Genomic DNA, 12,266 nt, shown 5'->3' with positions numbered 1-12,266 from the left:
GGCCCCGTGCCCACAACCTCCCAGCGTGTCGGTGGGGCCGGGATCCCGGTGGGGGGGGGGGTCCCCGTGCCTACCGGGCCGGGCTCTCCCCGGGGTCCCCGGGCTGGGCCCAGTCCCCCCCTGACCCTTTCACCCTCCCCCCCCGCGCTGACAGCCCCGGGCCCTGCCCCCAACCCCCCCCCACACACACACCGGGGGTTCCCTTCCCGGTACCTCGGAGGCTGTGGGGCCGGGAACGGGACTCACCTGGCTCCAGAGCCCCCCCCCCTGCGGAGGGCCGGGGCCGGCGGGCAGGGCTCGGGCTCGGCCTCCTCCTGCTCGGGGCCCCCCCGTCCCTCCCCCCGCCGCCGCCGCCGCCGCCGCCGCGGCCTCCGCTGTCAACAAACCCCGCCGTCACTTCCGCCAGCCGGGGGCCGCCGCACCGGAGGAGGAGCCTCCGCCACCGCTTCCCCCCGGGAAACAGCGGCCGGGCCCGGAACGTTCCGGGTTGGCCCCCTCGGGCCCGTTCCGCCCCCACTCCCCCCCCCCCCTCGTGCTCCGTTCTCCCTGCGGGGAGGGGCTTTTAGCGGGGTGGGCGGGGCTTAGCACACAATGGGCGTGGCCTAACGCATGATGGGCGTGGCGAGGAGCGAATGGGCGGGGTTATAGGCGGGGTGGTGGGCGGGGCGTTTCGTGGCCCCGCCCCCTCGGGCCGTGTTTCCAGCCGGAGCGGTGCCGCCATGTCGCGGCTGCACCAGAGCCGGTGGGGACCTGGGGGGGGGGGGCGGGTTGTGAGGGGGGGGATTTGGGGGGCTGGGGGGGGGTTTGCGGTACCCGCCCGTTGCTAACGGTTCCCCCCCCGCCTCCCCTCAGCATCGCCGACTTCCAGGAGGTGCTGGGCGAGCCCACGGTGGCCCTGGGCAAGCTCCGCGAGCTGTGCTTCAGCGGTGAGTGCCCAAACCCTGAGGTGGGGGTCGGGGCGGTGGCGGCGCGCAGGGTGCGGGTTGAGGTGACGGTTGGGCTAACGGTTGGGCTAACGGTTGTCTCTCTGCCTGCCCCTCCACAGGGATTCCCTTCGATGGGGGGCTGCGCTGCCTCTGCTGGAAGGTGGGTGCTGCTTGGGGGCGCTTCGGGTCTCGCCAGCTTTGGGTTCCTTAAGTGTGCACACGGGGTTCTGGAGCTCTCAGAGCTAACAGAAAATAGCGATGGGGATCTTAAAAGGCGCTCTGAATCGGCGGTAATTTGTGGGGTCAGCACTGGCTTGGTGACAGTAGGGTTTTAACGACATGTACATTGGCTGGCTGCTCCCTGCGTGAGCACAGCCCGCAGGACAGCCTGGGAGCGTGCCTCACTCCCGCTTGCTATTGATCAACGCTCTGAGTAGGCCTGTGTCAAAAAACAGTCCCTGAAACATTCCTGGCTGCTATTTGGCAAAGATATAAACCTCACGGAGGTAACTCCCCATATTTTGGTTTGCTTGTCTTACAAGTCTGATAGCTCATGCTCCAAACACTAACGTGTGTGCGTCTGTTTTCTGTACAGATACTCCTGAACTACCTCCCTTTAGAGAAAGCCTTATGGAGCTCTTTGCTGAAGAAGCAGAGGTGAGGACATCTGTGCTTGCTCCTTTAGTTCTGACGGTATCTATGGAGAAGGGGAATGGTTCCTTAAATAATTGAGTACCTTCATAAATTGAATTGTTCTCGTGTGGAATGCGCTGTTCTGAAGTCTGTCTCTTGGGGTCAGTGGATTGAACTCTTCAGTTGAACTCAACTGAAGAGAAGATCAAATGCTTTCTGGCTGAGCAGAGTGGTGCAGGGATGTCTGTTTGAGCTCAGTCCAGGTGCTTACGTTGATGTAATCCTCTGCTTCAAAACAAATTCCTCTTCTCCCCCCTTAAGGGATCTGTATTCCCAGTTCCTAAAAGAAATGATCATCCAGCCTGGGATCGCCAAAGCCAACCTGGGTGTATCAAGGGAAGATGTGACCTTAGAAGATCACGTAAGTGCGGTTATCCTTCATGTTGAAGGAAATTCCCCAGAGCTATACATTGTTCTGGAGTCTGGACTGCTATGCTGTTATTGTTTCTGTTCTCAGAGTATTTTGCCCTGTTAGCAGGAGGGATGGTTCCTAGGTACCAGCCCTGCATCTGTGTCTTAGTAGCCTTTAGTGTGAATTACTGGCAGAGCACCAATAGTTACGAAGCTGTTTTCAGCTATGGATGTATCTTCTTTTCTCTTTTGGGGCTAACTGTCCAGCCTGTGGGTCTCCTAGGGAAGAAGAGAGGCTCAGAGAGGTTGCTCTACCAAAGAGATGCTTTCCTGGGAAGCTCTGTCCATGGGTGGGCTCAGAACAGGCTGAGGTTGTAGAAGAGGCAGCAGAGTTGAGCTGGACTATAGCACAGGAGGCAGGAGATTGAATTTATTTCCAATTCTGCTGATGACTGACTTTTTTTTTTTTATGTGTTGACTGTTTCCAGCATCCTTTTTTACTTCTCTGGAAGTGCCATTAAGTTTGTGTCCAGGCAGGGGATGAAGTAACTGGTCAGAGGAGGCTGTAAAATAACACAACTGCTTCTATGGCTTATCCTGAACGTAAACTTCTCTGCTAGTGTACAGTCAGCTGTGCTGCTGTGATCTCTGGAAGCCTTGGTGCTATAAAACCATCACTGTTGTAACATTCCATGCACTGGCAGGTTACAGTGATCTTTGGATCTCTTGGAGCTTTTTTTTTTCCTCTTCTCTCTCAGCTGACTGTTAGGTTTTACTGAGCCTTGATCTGGAGAGAAGCAAGTGCACAGAGGGGAGGGGGAGCTGAGTTTGTAATACTGGAAAACGGATGGCACAGGGGATAGGTTGTTTGTGTTAATAATGTATTTCCTTTATCCTGGGCACAACGGTGATGTTTAATCAGCCTTCTCCAGAGCTGAGATAGCGGGGTAAGCTTGTAACTCCTACCCACCCACACAACACTTGTGGTTAACTCTTGTGCTAAGTACAAAGACCGCCTATGTTAGACAGGTTGGAGTTGCAATCAAGAATCTTGTTGACAGAGAACAGGATACTTAGTTTGGGAGCAAAGTCACTAAGAGGCAGGTGAAAAAGGATTGGAAATGTTGGCTTCTGCCTGAGTGAACGTGCATGCTCACTTGTTTTTCAAGCTCTGACCTGCTTCCTGTGCTGTGTGTACTGTCTGAAGAAGCAGCACTAAACAAGAGAAGAGTTTAATCCTGATGTGCTAGGAGTGTGCTGGTACCAGCTGACACAGGGACGGCAGAAATGTTAAATCAGTGTGTGTTTACTGAGGGCTTTGGTATCTGCGAAACATGCTTGGTTCTGTTTCTGTTGTTTATTTCTTTAGCCCCTCAATCCAAACCCAGACAGCCGATGGAATACTTACTTCAAGGATAATGAAGTGCTTCTCCAGATAGACAAAGATGTCAGGTATGCGAGGCATAACGACTCGGGTTTCTGAACCAGAGTGGTTTGGTTAATACTTTGTACTTTGAAAATCAAGTTTAATATTAAACTGAACTTTCTGTTTGGCTCGGGACGTGTGCTTCCTTCTTCTTGTGCCTGATGTCCTCCTGTGTCCATCGTAGGAGGCTGTACCCTGACATGGCGTTCTTCCAGCGCCCAACGGATTACCCCTGCCTGTTGATCCTGGACCCCCAAAACGAGTTTGAGACGCTGCGCAAGCGGGTGGAGCAGACCACGCTCAAGTCGCAGACGGTGGCACGGAACCGCAGTGGGGTTACAAATGTGAGATCTAGGTGTGGGCTGCCCGTGGGGCGAGGTATCTTCGTTGATAAGGCGAAGGGTGGTTCCTGGCCGTTTGTCTGTGCTGCATGGAGGAATTGTGGAATTACCCCAGCAGATAACTGTGTATTTTTGTGGCTGGACAGCTCTAAAGAGCCAGTTGATGGATCTGACAGTTGGTAGGGGATTATAGGTACATTTAATTTTAAGGATTATTTTTTCCTGACTTCTGGTAGAAGCCCGAGTTGCAGGAAGATGTGAATATTTTGTGCCTGATGGTGCCTTCCTGTGTGAGAACAAAGCAGTGAAGGGTCAATTTACCAAAGCTGAATTTATATAGCCATCCAGAGCTGGATCTCCTAAAGTTGCACTTAGGAAAGGAGTCTGTCTGCTGAAGTTTGCGTTGTCTTTTTCCTCTTTCCCAAGCATTACAATATTAAGTGCTACACCCTTGGTGTTGGGGAAGGCGGCTAGCTGCTGCAGCAGAACTGTGCTTTTTCCTACGTTACTAACAAAGAGGTGGAACTGCTGTGTTTTCTTCCTGTATGGGATCAGGTGATGCAATGATTCAGGGGAACTGCTGCAGCACAGACTGCTTTGTTTGTCAGGGATAAGCAGCACTGAGGACTTGGTGCCTTTGTGCTTCGTTGAGGTACTTGGTTTAGGTGAATGCCTGCCTGCTTGGTGCACTCTGCCCAAATCTTCGGGGGGGCTACGTGCCTTCAAAGCCAAGCTCGTCACGTGTAAAACTCTGTGCCAGTTGGTTACCCTGAATCAGTCCTACTCTTGCCTTGCTCTTCAGGTGAGCTCCCCTCTTAAAACATCTCCTAACTCTCTGAGTGAGTACGAAGTTCTGCCCAACGGCTGCGAAGCTCACTGGGAAGTGGTGGAGCGAATCCTTTTCATCTATGCCAAGCTGAACCCCGGGATAGCGTATGTTCAGGGGATGAATGAAATAGTGGGGCCTCTTTACTATACCTTTGCTACAGATCCTAACAGTGAGTGGAAAGGTGAGAGACTCTTTTGAATGCTCAGTAATGGCTGGTGTACTGCATGCTCTCTGTGTAAAGAAATCTCTTGGGAATGAGACTCTAAACAACTCAGTTTTGACTGATCAGGCAAAAAAAAAAAAAAAAAGCAAATGCAGGAAGAGATGAGGACTCTGAAACCACAGCAAACTGACAGAAACCGAATGGGCTGTGGGTGGTGAGGGTGTGAGAAGTGAGGATTTGTTTTTTTTTGTTTTGCATGGATCCAAGTTGTACTTCCTGACTGAAACCTAAAATCCCTTTAGAAGCTCTTGTTTGCTTGTACTATAAATACCTTGGGAGAGAGGGGTGCTTTTTCTTGTTCTGTTTTTGTCTTTTTTTTTAATTAAAAAAAAAAAAAAAAAGACGGGGAGAGAAAAAGAATGGAGTGGGAGTACTTTGCCTGTTGCTTTTATTTCACAGAGCTCTGAGGGTGTGCCGTGATGGCAGGGAGAGCAGATGGTGTTCTCAGGCATAGATAACTGCTTCTTGACCCTGTGTCATGAAGACCTTGTGTTGCACGCAGGGTCTGTATTTGCAGTGGCTCTGTAGATATTTCTACTCCAAAAAAAAATTTTGTCTGGTCTCATCCTAGACCAAGCAAGCCAAGGTCTTGAGATAGATTACTTAAGTATAGGAACCAGGTTATTGAACAAAAGCAGTTCTGCGTACCTCTGACAGTGATGCTTTCTTTATGCCCCCATTAACTTTTTTTTCCTTCCCCAGAACATGCTGAAGCTGACACATTTTTCTGCTTTACCAACCTAATGGCTGAAATTCGGGACAACTTCATTAAGAGCTTGGATGATTCTCAGTGTGGTATAACCTACAAAATGGAGAAGGTCTACTCCACCCTGAAGGAAAAAGATGTGGAGCTGTACTTGAAACTGGTGAGGAGCTAGGTGTTTCTCTGAATCCTGGTTGGAATGTGGGGAAAACAGCTTATTAGTGCATTTAAATGTCAGCCAATTCTGTTAAACTGTTACTGGGCTTGAATGGAAAGGTTCAGAGGCTCCGTGAAGGCCTTTGCCAATAGGACATAGAGGCTGTCTTATCTAGAAGCTTGAAACAAGCTCTCCGTGGAGTAAGTCTAGAGTGAGCTGATACAGCAAGGCTTTCCTCCCCTGCTTGGCTGAAAGCAAACAATGGAGTCACAGTCGGCAGCTCTGCAACAACCAAAGTGCCTTGGCCACCCTCCCTCGTCACCTGGCTTGAAGTTTACTTGGAGCTGTAAACATGAATTTTGCTCTGACGTCCCCTGGGATTTGAGGTTAAAGGAAGGTTAAGGTTGCCTCAGTCTTCAAAAACAGAACAAAAAACCTTCCCACTCCCCCACCGCCTGCCCTCTTCTGTTGTCATTGGATGCTGTAACAACACAAAGTTTGTGGAGATCATTCCAGAAGTAAACTGAAGTCCTGTAGCATCCTACTTGACTAATTCTATAGTTCTGCTTCATTCAGGGATCTCAGAGTGCCATGGTTTGGTGTGGGTTTTGTAGAACATCAAAAGGCAGCTCTTGTTGCAGACCTCCTTAGGTCCTGCAGTCCATTTGGTGCCAAAATCCAACAAGAATTTGGAAAGGAAAGCTGGTCTCATTATTCCAACCTTCACCAAATCACTCTGATTTGTTGTTTATATATTTAGAGAAGTCAAGATGTTTCTTCTGTAACCCAAAAGATGATCTGTAAGGACAGAGGACAGTGACACAACTCTCACAATGTTGCCTGAAGACTCATTCAGTGGGGAGAGAATAAACTGCTTACTGTTTGGCTGCCAGGAAATGGTCTTGGCCATGCAGCAGCGTAAGAATGTCATCAGGATCCTGAGCTTGTTTGACCTTACTTAAACTTATGGTTCTTGGGATTTGATAGCAAAAAAACAAGAAAGCTGTGGGCTAGGAGTGCTTACAGTATTTTTTAGTGACCATCAGTGTGAACTCCTTTCCATGTTTTGTTTCTTTTTGTGAGCAGTAAACCTTTGATAAATACAGGGCTTCTGGAAAGGAGAGGAAATCCTGACAAAACAGTGCCTTTGCTAGAGGGGGAGGGCTGCGGCTTTGCAGATAAAATGTTATTCAAATGGGAAATTAAAATTACTTGGCAAGTTTAGCTGAACTAACACAAACAGTGCCTTCAGGAAGAAAAGCTTCCTTTACTTGTGTCTTAGAGGAGCATTTTCTTGCTTTGTAGACTTGGAAGTTAGTTGCATTGAAAATCTTTCTTTCAATATAGCTTGAACATGAGGGCCTTCAAAGGAGGCAGTGGTTTTGCTGCTGTGCTGATAGGAGTTGGCAGCCTAGAGCTGTATGAGGGTGGAGATGGGGATAGAAACAAGGGGTGCACGTCTTGGAGGGATTGGGCCAAGAGCATGTATTCATTCTTTGCTTGGTGCGTGTCTGACAGCAAGAACAGAACATCAAACCCCAGTTCTTTGCCTTCCGCTGGCTGACGCTGCTCTTGTCCCAAGAGTTTCTGCTGCCAGATGTCATCCGGATCTGGGACTCCCTCTTTGCTGATGAAAAACGCTTCGATTTTCTGCTCCTCGTCTGTTGTGCCATGTTGACGTAAGTACAGAGGTAGCCTTCCTGCTCTTTTTTTCTCTCATTTAATGAAATCCATGGATCCAGGAGTTCCACAGGCATGTGTTAATGCATCTAGTGCATAGGTTACAGACATCTGTCAGAATGGTAGTGAAAGTGTTCTCAAAAGCCTCTACAAAGGCACAGTGTAGTCCATTCTTAGAGTCCCTCTGAAAAGAACCAAAAGTAGCTGGACTAATTTCCATCTTTCAGACTAATCCGGGATCAGTTGCTGGAAGGAGACTTCACTCTGAATATGAGGCTGCTACAGGTAAGGATCATAAATAGAGTGGGCATGGGGGGTAATTTGGGGAATCTTTAAATAGAGAGGATGGTGGTAGGCCAGGCTGAGGAGAAGTACCGGATTTCTGATGGTTGCTTGCAGAAAAATCTTAAGGTTGTTCTTATAGCACGCTTCTTACTGGAAGTACGAATCTTTGCGTGCTGTGGTCCCCACCACCCACAGGGAAACCAGACTCACTTGGGAGAAATGACTGCCTTCACCTCCTTGGTGGTGGTCTCTGCTCCCTGTGCTGTTACCTGGGCTTTCACTTCCACGTACAGAATGTGGCTGTATGCTACCTGTGTTGTCTTCTCAGCTCTGTATGGATGTCTTCTCCTTCCTCCCCCTCCCTAGTGCTAGAAAAGCAACGAGCTCTGTTTCAGAGACCAATATTCCTTCTATGGTCTGCTGTTGGTGGGGCACAGTACTATGGTCTGGAGCCCAGCACTACCACTAACACAGAGCCTTCTTTTGCATGTGCTCCCTTCCTGGTCTACAGAGAAATCCTCATAGACTAGAGGCTTTTAGCATTACAAAAAAATAAATGTTTTCTAGCGAAGTTTTTATGCCCTATGTAACAATGTCAAATTTGCTGGCCAGAGACTTTTGTTTATCTCTGAGATCTGAGAGAGCCCAAGGTTGAGAACACCTTCACAGAACAGCAGGATATCTCTGATTCTGCCAGTTCCTGCTTTGGGCTGTGCAAGGTACTGGCTTTGATAAGGTGTTTTGGCATGAAGATAGCCCTTGTAGCAGGCCAGCTGACTGTACCCGTGTAGGACAAGCTACAAAAACTTCTTGAAGGGTATTGGGGTTTGATCAGATACAAAACAGGAAGCTGTTAACTGTCAGGTGGGTAGCTGAACATGACAATGTGTTATAATAGGTGAAGAATTGTACTGCCAAGGTTTGCTCTGCTTAGGTGGAATGATGTGTGCAGGAAATGCGAAGTTGGCACTTAAATTGTTTTTCTTTACCGTAGGATTATCCTATCTCCGATGTTCACCTGATTTTGAAGAAGGCAAAGGAACTTCAGGATTCCAAATAGTCCATGAGCCTCACAAAAGGTGTTGGAGAAACTGTATGGCAGTGGATCCTAGGAGATGCCCCTGTGAAGTGTGGCGTGTTAAAACTCCTAGAGGTCTCTGCAGGACTTCAGGTTTTGCATTTGGGCTACTGGCCACCTTGAAGACTTCCTTCTACTCTATTTATTAGGTCAAGGACTGATTACTTCCCCATCTGCTTGGGTCCTGCACTCCAGATTTCTCAAACTTCAAATGCCTCTGTGCTGCCAAAAGCAGTTCTTTGTATCTTTTTTAATGACTTTAAGTGGAGAAAGAAACCATCTGTCAGCATATTCCTCAAGGGGTGGATTCCTTCTGCATCATGAAGGTAGCTCACATGGAGTAACTTCTGATGGGGAAGGGACAGGCTGGATCCAGTGGATTTCAGTGGGTGAGAGTAGAAGAATCTTTCTCCTGTGAATAGAATGTATCCCAACGAAGTCACACACCCTGCTGTTCAAGTAGCTTCTGGATTCTTCTCCCTCGTGTCTGCACTTAGCCATCCCTGGGGTGTGCAAAAAAAAAAAAAAAAAAGAAAAGAAGATTGCATCAGCTTCTGGTGTCATCTGGCATCCAACAGTTTGGACCCCTTCACATGGGAAAGAGATCTTGAGAAGCTGAGAGGGGAAGACATCATTACAGCTGCCAGCTTTGTGCACCGAAACTGCCTGAACCCAGAATGGCCTTACCAAGAAGGTCTCCTTGAAAGCAAGGCTGCAGTGGTTTTAATCGATGAGTGAAGTGTAGCTTGAAGTCAAGCCTTACTACGCACAGCCTTAGAGCAGGAGCTTGTTGCTGCAGGGAGGCTGAGGCCTCAAGCTGCTTTTCTGTCTCTGAACTGGGGCATATCCACATGATTCTATGATATCCAGCTACAATCAGGATTCCGAAACACAAGAAACAAGCATCTAGTTGCATGAAGACAGCTATATTTAGGGACTTATACAGGCACGGCATTGAGGTTTCCTGCCTCAGTGGCTTGCAAAGTATTACTCCGCGTAAGCTCTGGTAATGGTAACCCTGGTATTGTCTAATAGCACTTCTCACCAGGAAGGGACACATTACAGGTCTGAGCTACAAGTAAGAGTTCTATTCCAGTGCAATCCAGTGGGCATACAAGCATTTCAATCGTTAGTTGACTCCTGGGGCTGATCCACATCCTCTGAACCAGCCCTGCTGGTGTGACAGGCGTGAGTTGGACACTTGTCCCTCCTCAGAGGGAAGCTGCTGCGTTTCGAATACTGTAGAGCAGGCTTAAGTGAACAGCGACGAAGACAAGCTATGGAAAGAACTGCTAACTATGGAAAGAACTGCTAACCTGCTGATCAGAAACCATAATCCTCAACGGGAGAAACTGCCAGCACCCAGGTGCTTGGGTTGTGCAGAAGCTCTTGAGTGAACACTAATCCGGCATGCTTTACCCTCGTTCTGTGCTGTGCTGGCTCACCTCTGCATAGCTGTTTGACACTGCGATTTTCGGTGTTATGGGTATTGATTTGTTAAAGGTCAGTCATCTTTCAAAGATCTGCTTAAGCTGCTGATGGCCTAGAACGGCCCTACCGAGAGGGATGTTGTCAGCCTTTTGCAGTTTTACTAAGTGTTACTTCCTTCACTGAAGGCCAGTTCTTTGCAGGTGACTGTAATTCATTTGAGGCTGTGTGGGGAGACTGGCAGACAGGTTGATGCACGCACCTATGTTCTTGTTAGCAACCCCAAGCAATCTATCTGCCTCTTTAGAAGATGCTCAAGTGACACTGATGCAGCCAGGTGTTGCTGCTGTGGTGGATCCTGAGCAACTGAAGGCTTAAAACAATCTAATTAATACCTGTGGCTGACAGCATCCCTCTTTGCTGCAATCCTTTTAGAGGGTAGAGTTTTCCTCCAAGAAAAGTGGAACTGAAGGACCAGGACGGCTGTGTGATGGAGCATCCTGTCAGCTCTAGCCACGGGATGAGTGTTCTTCCTGCCTTGATCACTGCGCTCTTCTAGGTGGTCTCAGCTGCTGGGAACCTGCACTACAGAGGCCGGTTGTCAGACCTCACGTGGCCAAACTGCTAGATGGTAGCCACAAATGTGGGAATGGAGGGTCAGACTCATAGCAGAGTTGGACCTCCTCCAAAACACTCTTCTGAATATTGCTGTAGCTCTCATACCTTCCATGCACAATCTCCCTGTATGCCCCTGCTGGCTATTTTGGGTCCCCCTTGCAAGTGCTTACTGTGTGGTTTCTCACTGGTAACAGCAGCTTCCGTGAGGGTTCCTGCTCTGAATGTCTGTCTGAAAGACTCACTCTGTGAGTCTCCTTAAAAATCTCAGAAGGCAGCAGGCAAATGAGGATCAAAACATTCCTTGTGGATGAACTCCTGCTTGTTTTCAGAGTCACGTGTGGGGCTGGAGCATCACAAACGCTTGAGAAAGACACCGTGGAGGTGGGTAATGGAGCACCAGGGTCTGCTGCTGGCTGGTACAGGTGTCATGCTGTCTCTTCCCTTCCTAGGTGTCCAAGGGCTTACTATGCTGTTTTATTTCTCTTCAGGGTGGGTGATGGTGAACACTTTTTAAAAGAGTTTGCAGTGGTTTAACAGGATGAGATGAGAGCTTTGGCTGCTGGAAAGGTTCTCTGGGATGAATTCAATCAATAGCTTTATCCAGACAAGCCTATGGCTGCTAAACTGGTTAATTTGAGTTCTTTTTGGGGGAAAACTTTTAACAACTTTGATACACCCAGGCAGGCTGGTTCCTACATGAAAAGCTGTTTTATGTCCCTCCTTCTCCCTCTGCTGTGTTGCAGGACTTTGTTCTGCTGCTGGAAAGGGCTTTGAAGGGAGTTGTTCTACTTTTCAATGACTTGGGCCACCCATTTCTTTATTCCACGACTTGCCCCTTTCTTTAAGAGCAAAAATGGATCTTCTGAGGGGAGAAAAAGTCTTGTTCCCAGCTTTTGAATCACCTCATTAGTTTCCGTGCATTCATTCCTCAAAGGCTGTTTGTGATGATTTTAATTTTATTTTTTTTTTGAGGTCAGATAGCATTAACTAGGTTATGGTTGTTCCTGGCTTGTGTGGCCAAGTAGCACCGGTGCCATCCTGGGGATATTTCCTCCTCTGACTTCTTTCAGTCTGAAGGTGCTGCAGCAACAGTGAGTTTGGCTGCAGCAGCAGTTCCTGGGGTCAGAAGGTGGGAGCCTGGGGTGCCTTGAGGGTGCCTTCTTTCATAGGGTCCTGAACAGGGGATGTTTAAATAGCTTTTTGGAAGTGTTCCTCACAGGTGGCACTGCTGCTGGGTGGGATGAGAGGACCCATCTTCAACTAGGAAGAAAATCAGGGTGCTACGGTGGATGTGGGGACCCGAGCCTTCCCTGGGAGGAGGAGGTCCAGGACTTTCACCGTGTGCAGTTCAGGCTCCTGGGAACTTGTGGCTCTGCCAGTGAGGTAGAAGGACCAGGATACCGGAGATGAAGTTGATGATGGTTGTGCAGAACGACAGAGTTTGAATTCTGGGACCTCACGGGGAATTATTCACGCTTTGGCAGTGAGTGAAATAAGGGCCAGGAGCTGACTGGGGGCACTCTGGGGT

At 48.9% G+C, this 12,266-nt stretch overlaps 1 protein-coding gene across 1 annotated transcript; it reads left to right on the top strand.

Annotated features, from left to right (window-relative positions):
* Positions 1-606: 606 nt before the first annotated feature.
* TBC1D13 (TBC1 domain family member 13) lies at positions 607-9,232 on the top strand. The gene is made up of 12 exons (XM_027470871.3): positions 607-742; positions 853-926; positions 1,046-1,086; positions 1,522-1,583; positions 1,881-1,980; positions 3,340-3,422; positions 3,581-3,740; positions 4,540-4,747; positions 5,492-5,655; positions 7,168-7,328; positions 7,557-7,614; positions 8,609-9,232. The coding sequence occupies exons 1-12, from the start codon at positions 633-635 to the stop codon at positions 8,672-8,674; spliced, it is 1,287 nt and encodes a 428-aa protein (XP_027326672.3). The 5' UTR covers positions 607-632; the 3' UTR covers positions 8,675-9,232.
* Positions 9,233-12,266: the final 3,034 nt, after the last annotated feature.

This window comes from Anas platyrhynchos, chromosome 18 (assembly GCF_047663525.1).
Source record: "Anas platyrhynchos isolate ZD024472 breed Pekin duck chromosome 18, IASCAAS_PekinDuck_T2T, whole genome shotgun sequence".
Lineage (NCBI taxonomy): Eukaryota > Metazoa > Chordata > Aves > Anseriformes > Anatidae > Anas > Anas platyrhynchos.
This window is presented reverse-complemented; position numbering and strand designations above follow the sequence as displayed.

Coding starts and splice junctions, on each gene's coding strand:
- TBC1D13 (XM_027470871.3), top strand. CDS start 633: ATGGGCGGGGTTATAGGCGGGGTGGTGGGCGGGGCGTTTCGTGGCCCC. Junction 1,087..1,521: donor TGCGCTGCCTCTGCTGGAAG/GTGGGTGCTGCT, acceptor TTTTCTGTACAG/ATACTCCTGAACTACCTCCC. Junction 4,748..5,491: donor TCCTAACAGTGAGTGGAAAG/GTGAGAGACTCT, acceptor TTCCTTCCCCAG/AACATGCTGAAGCTGACACA.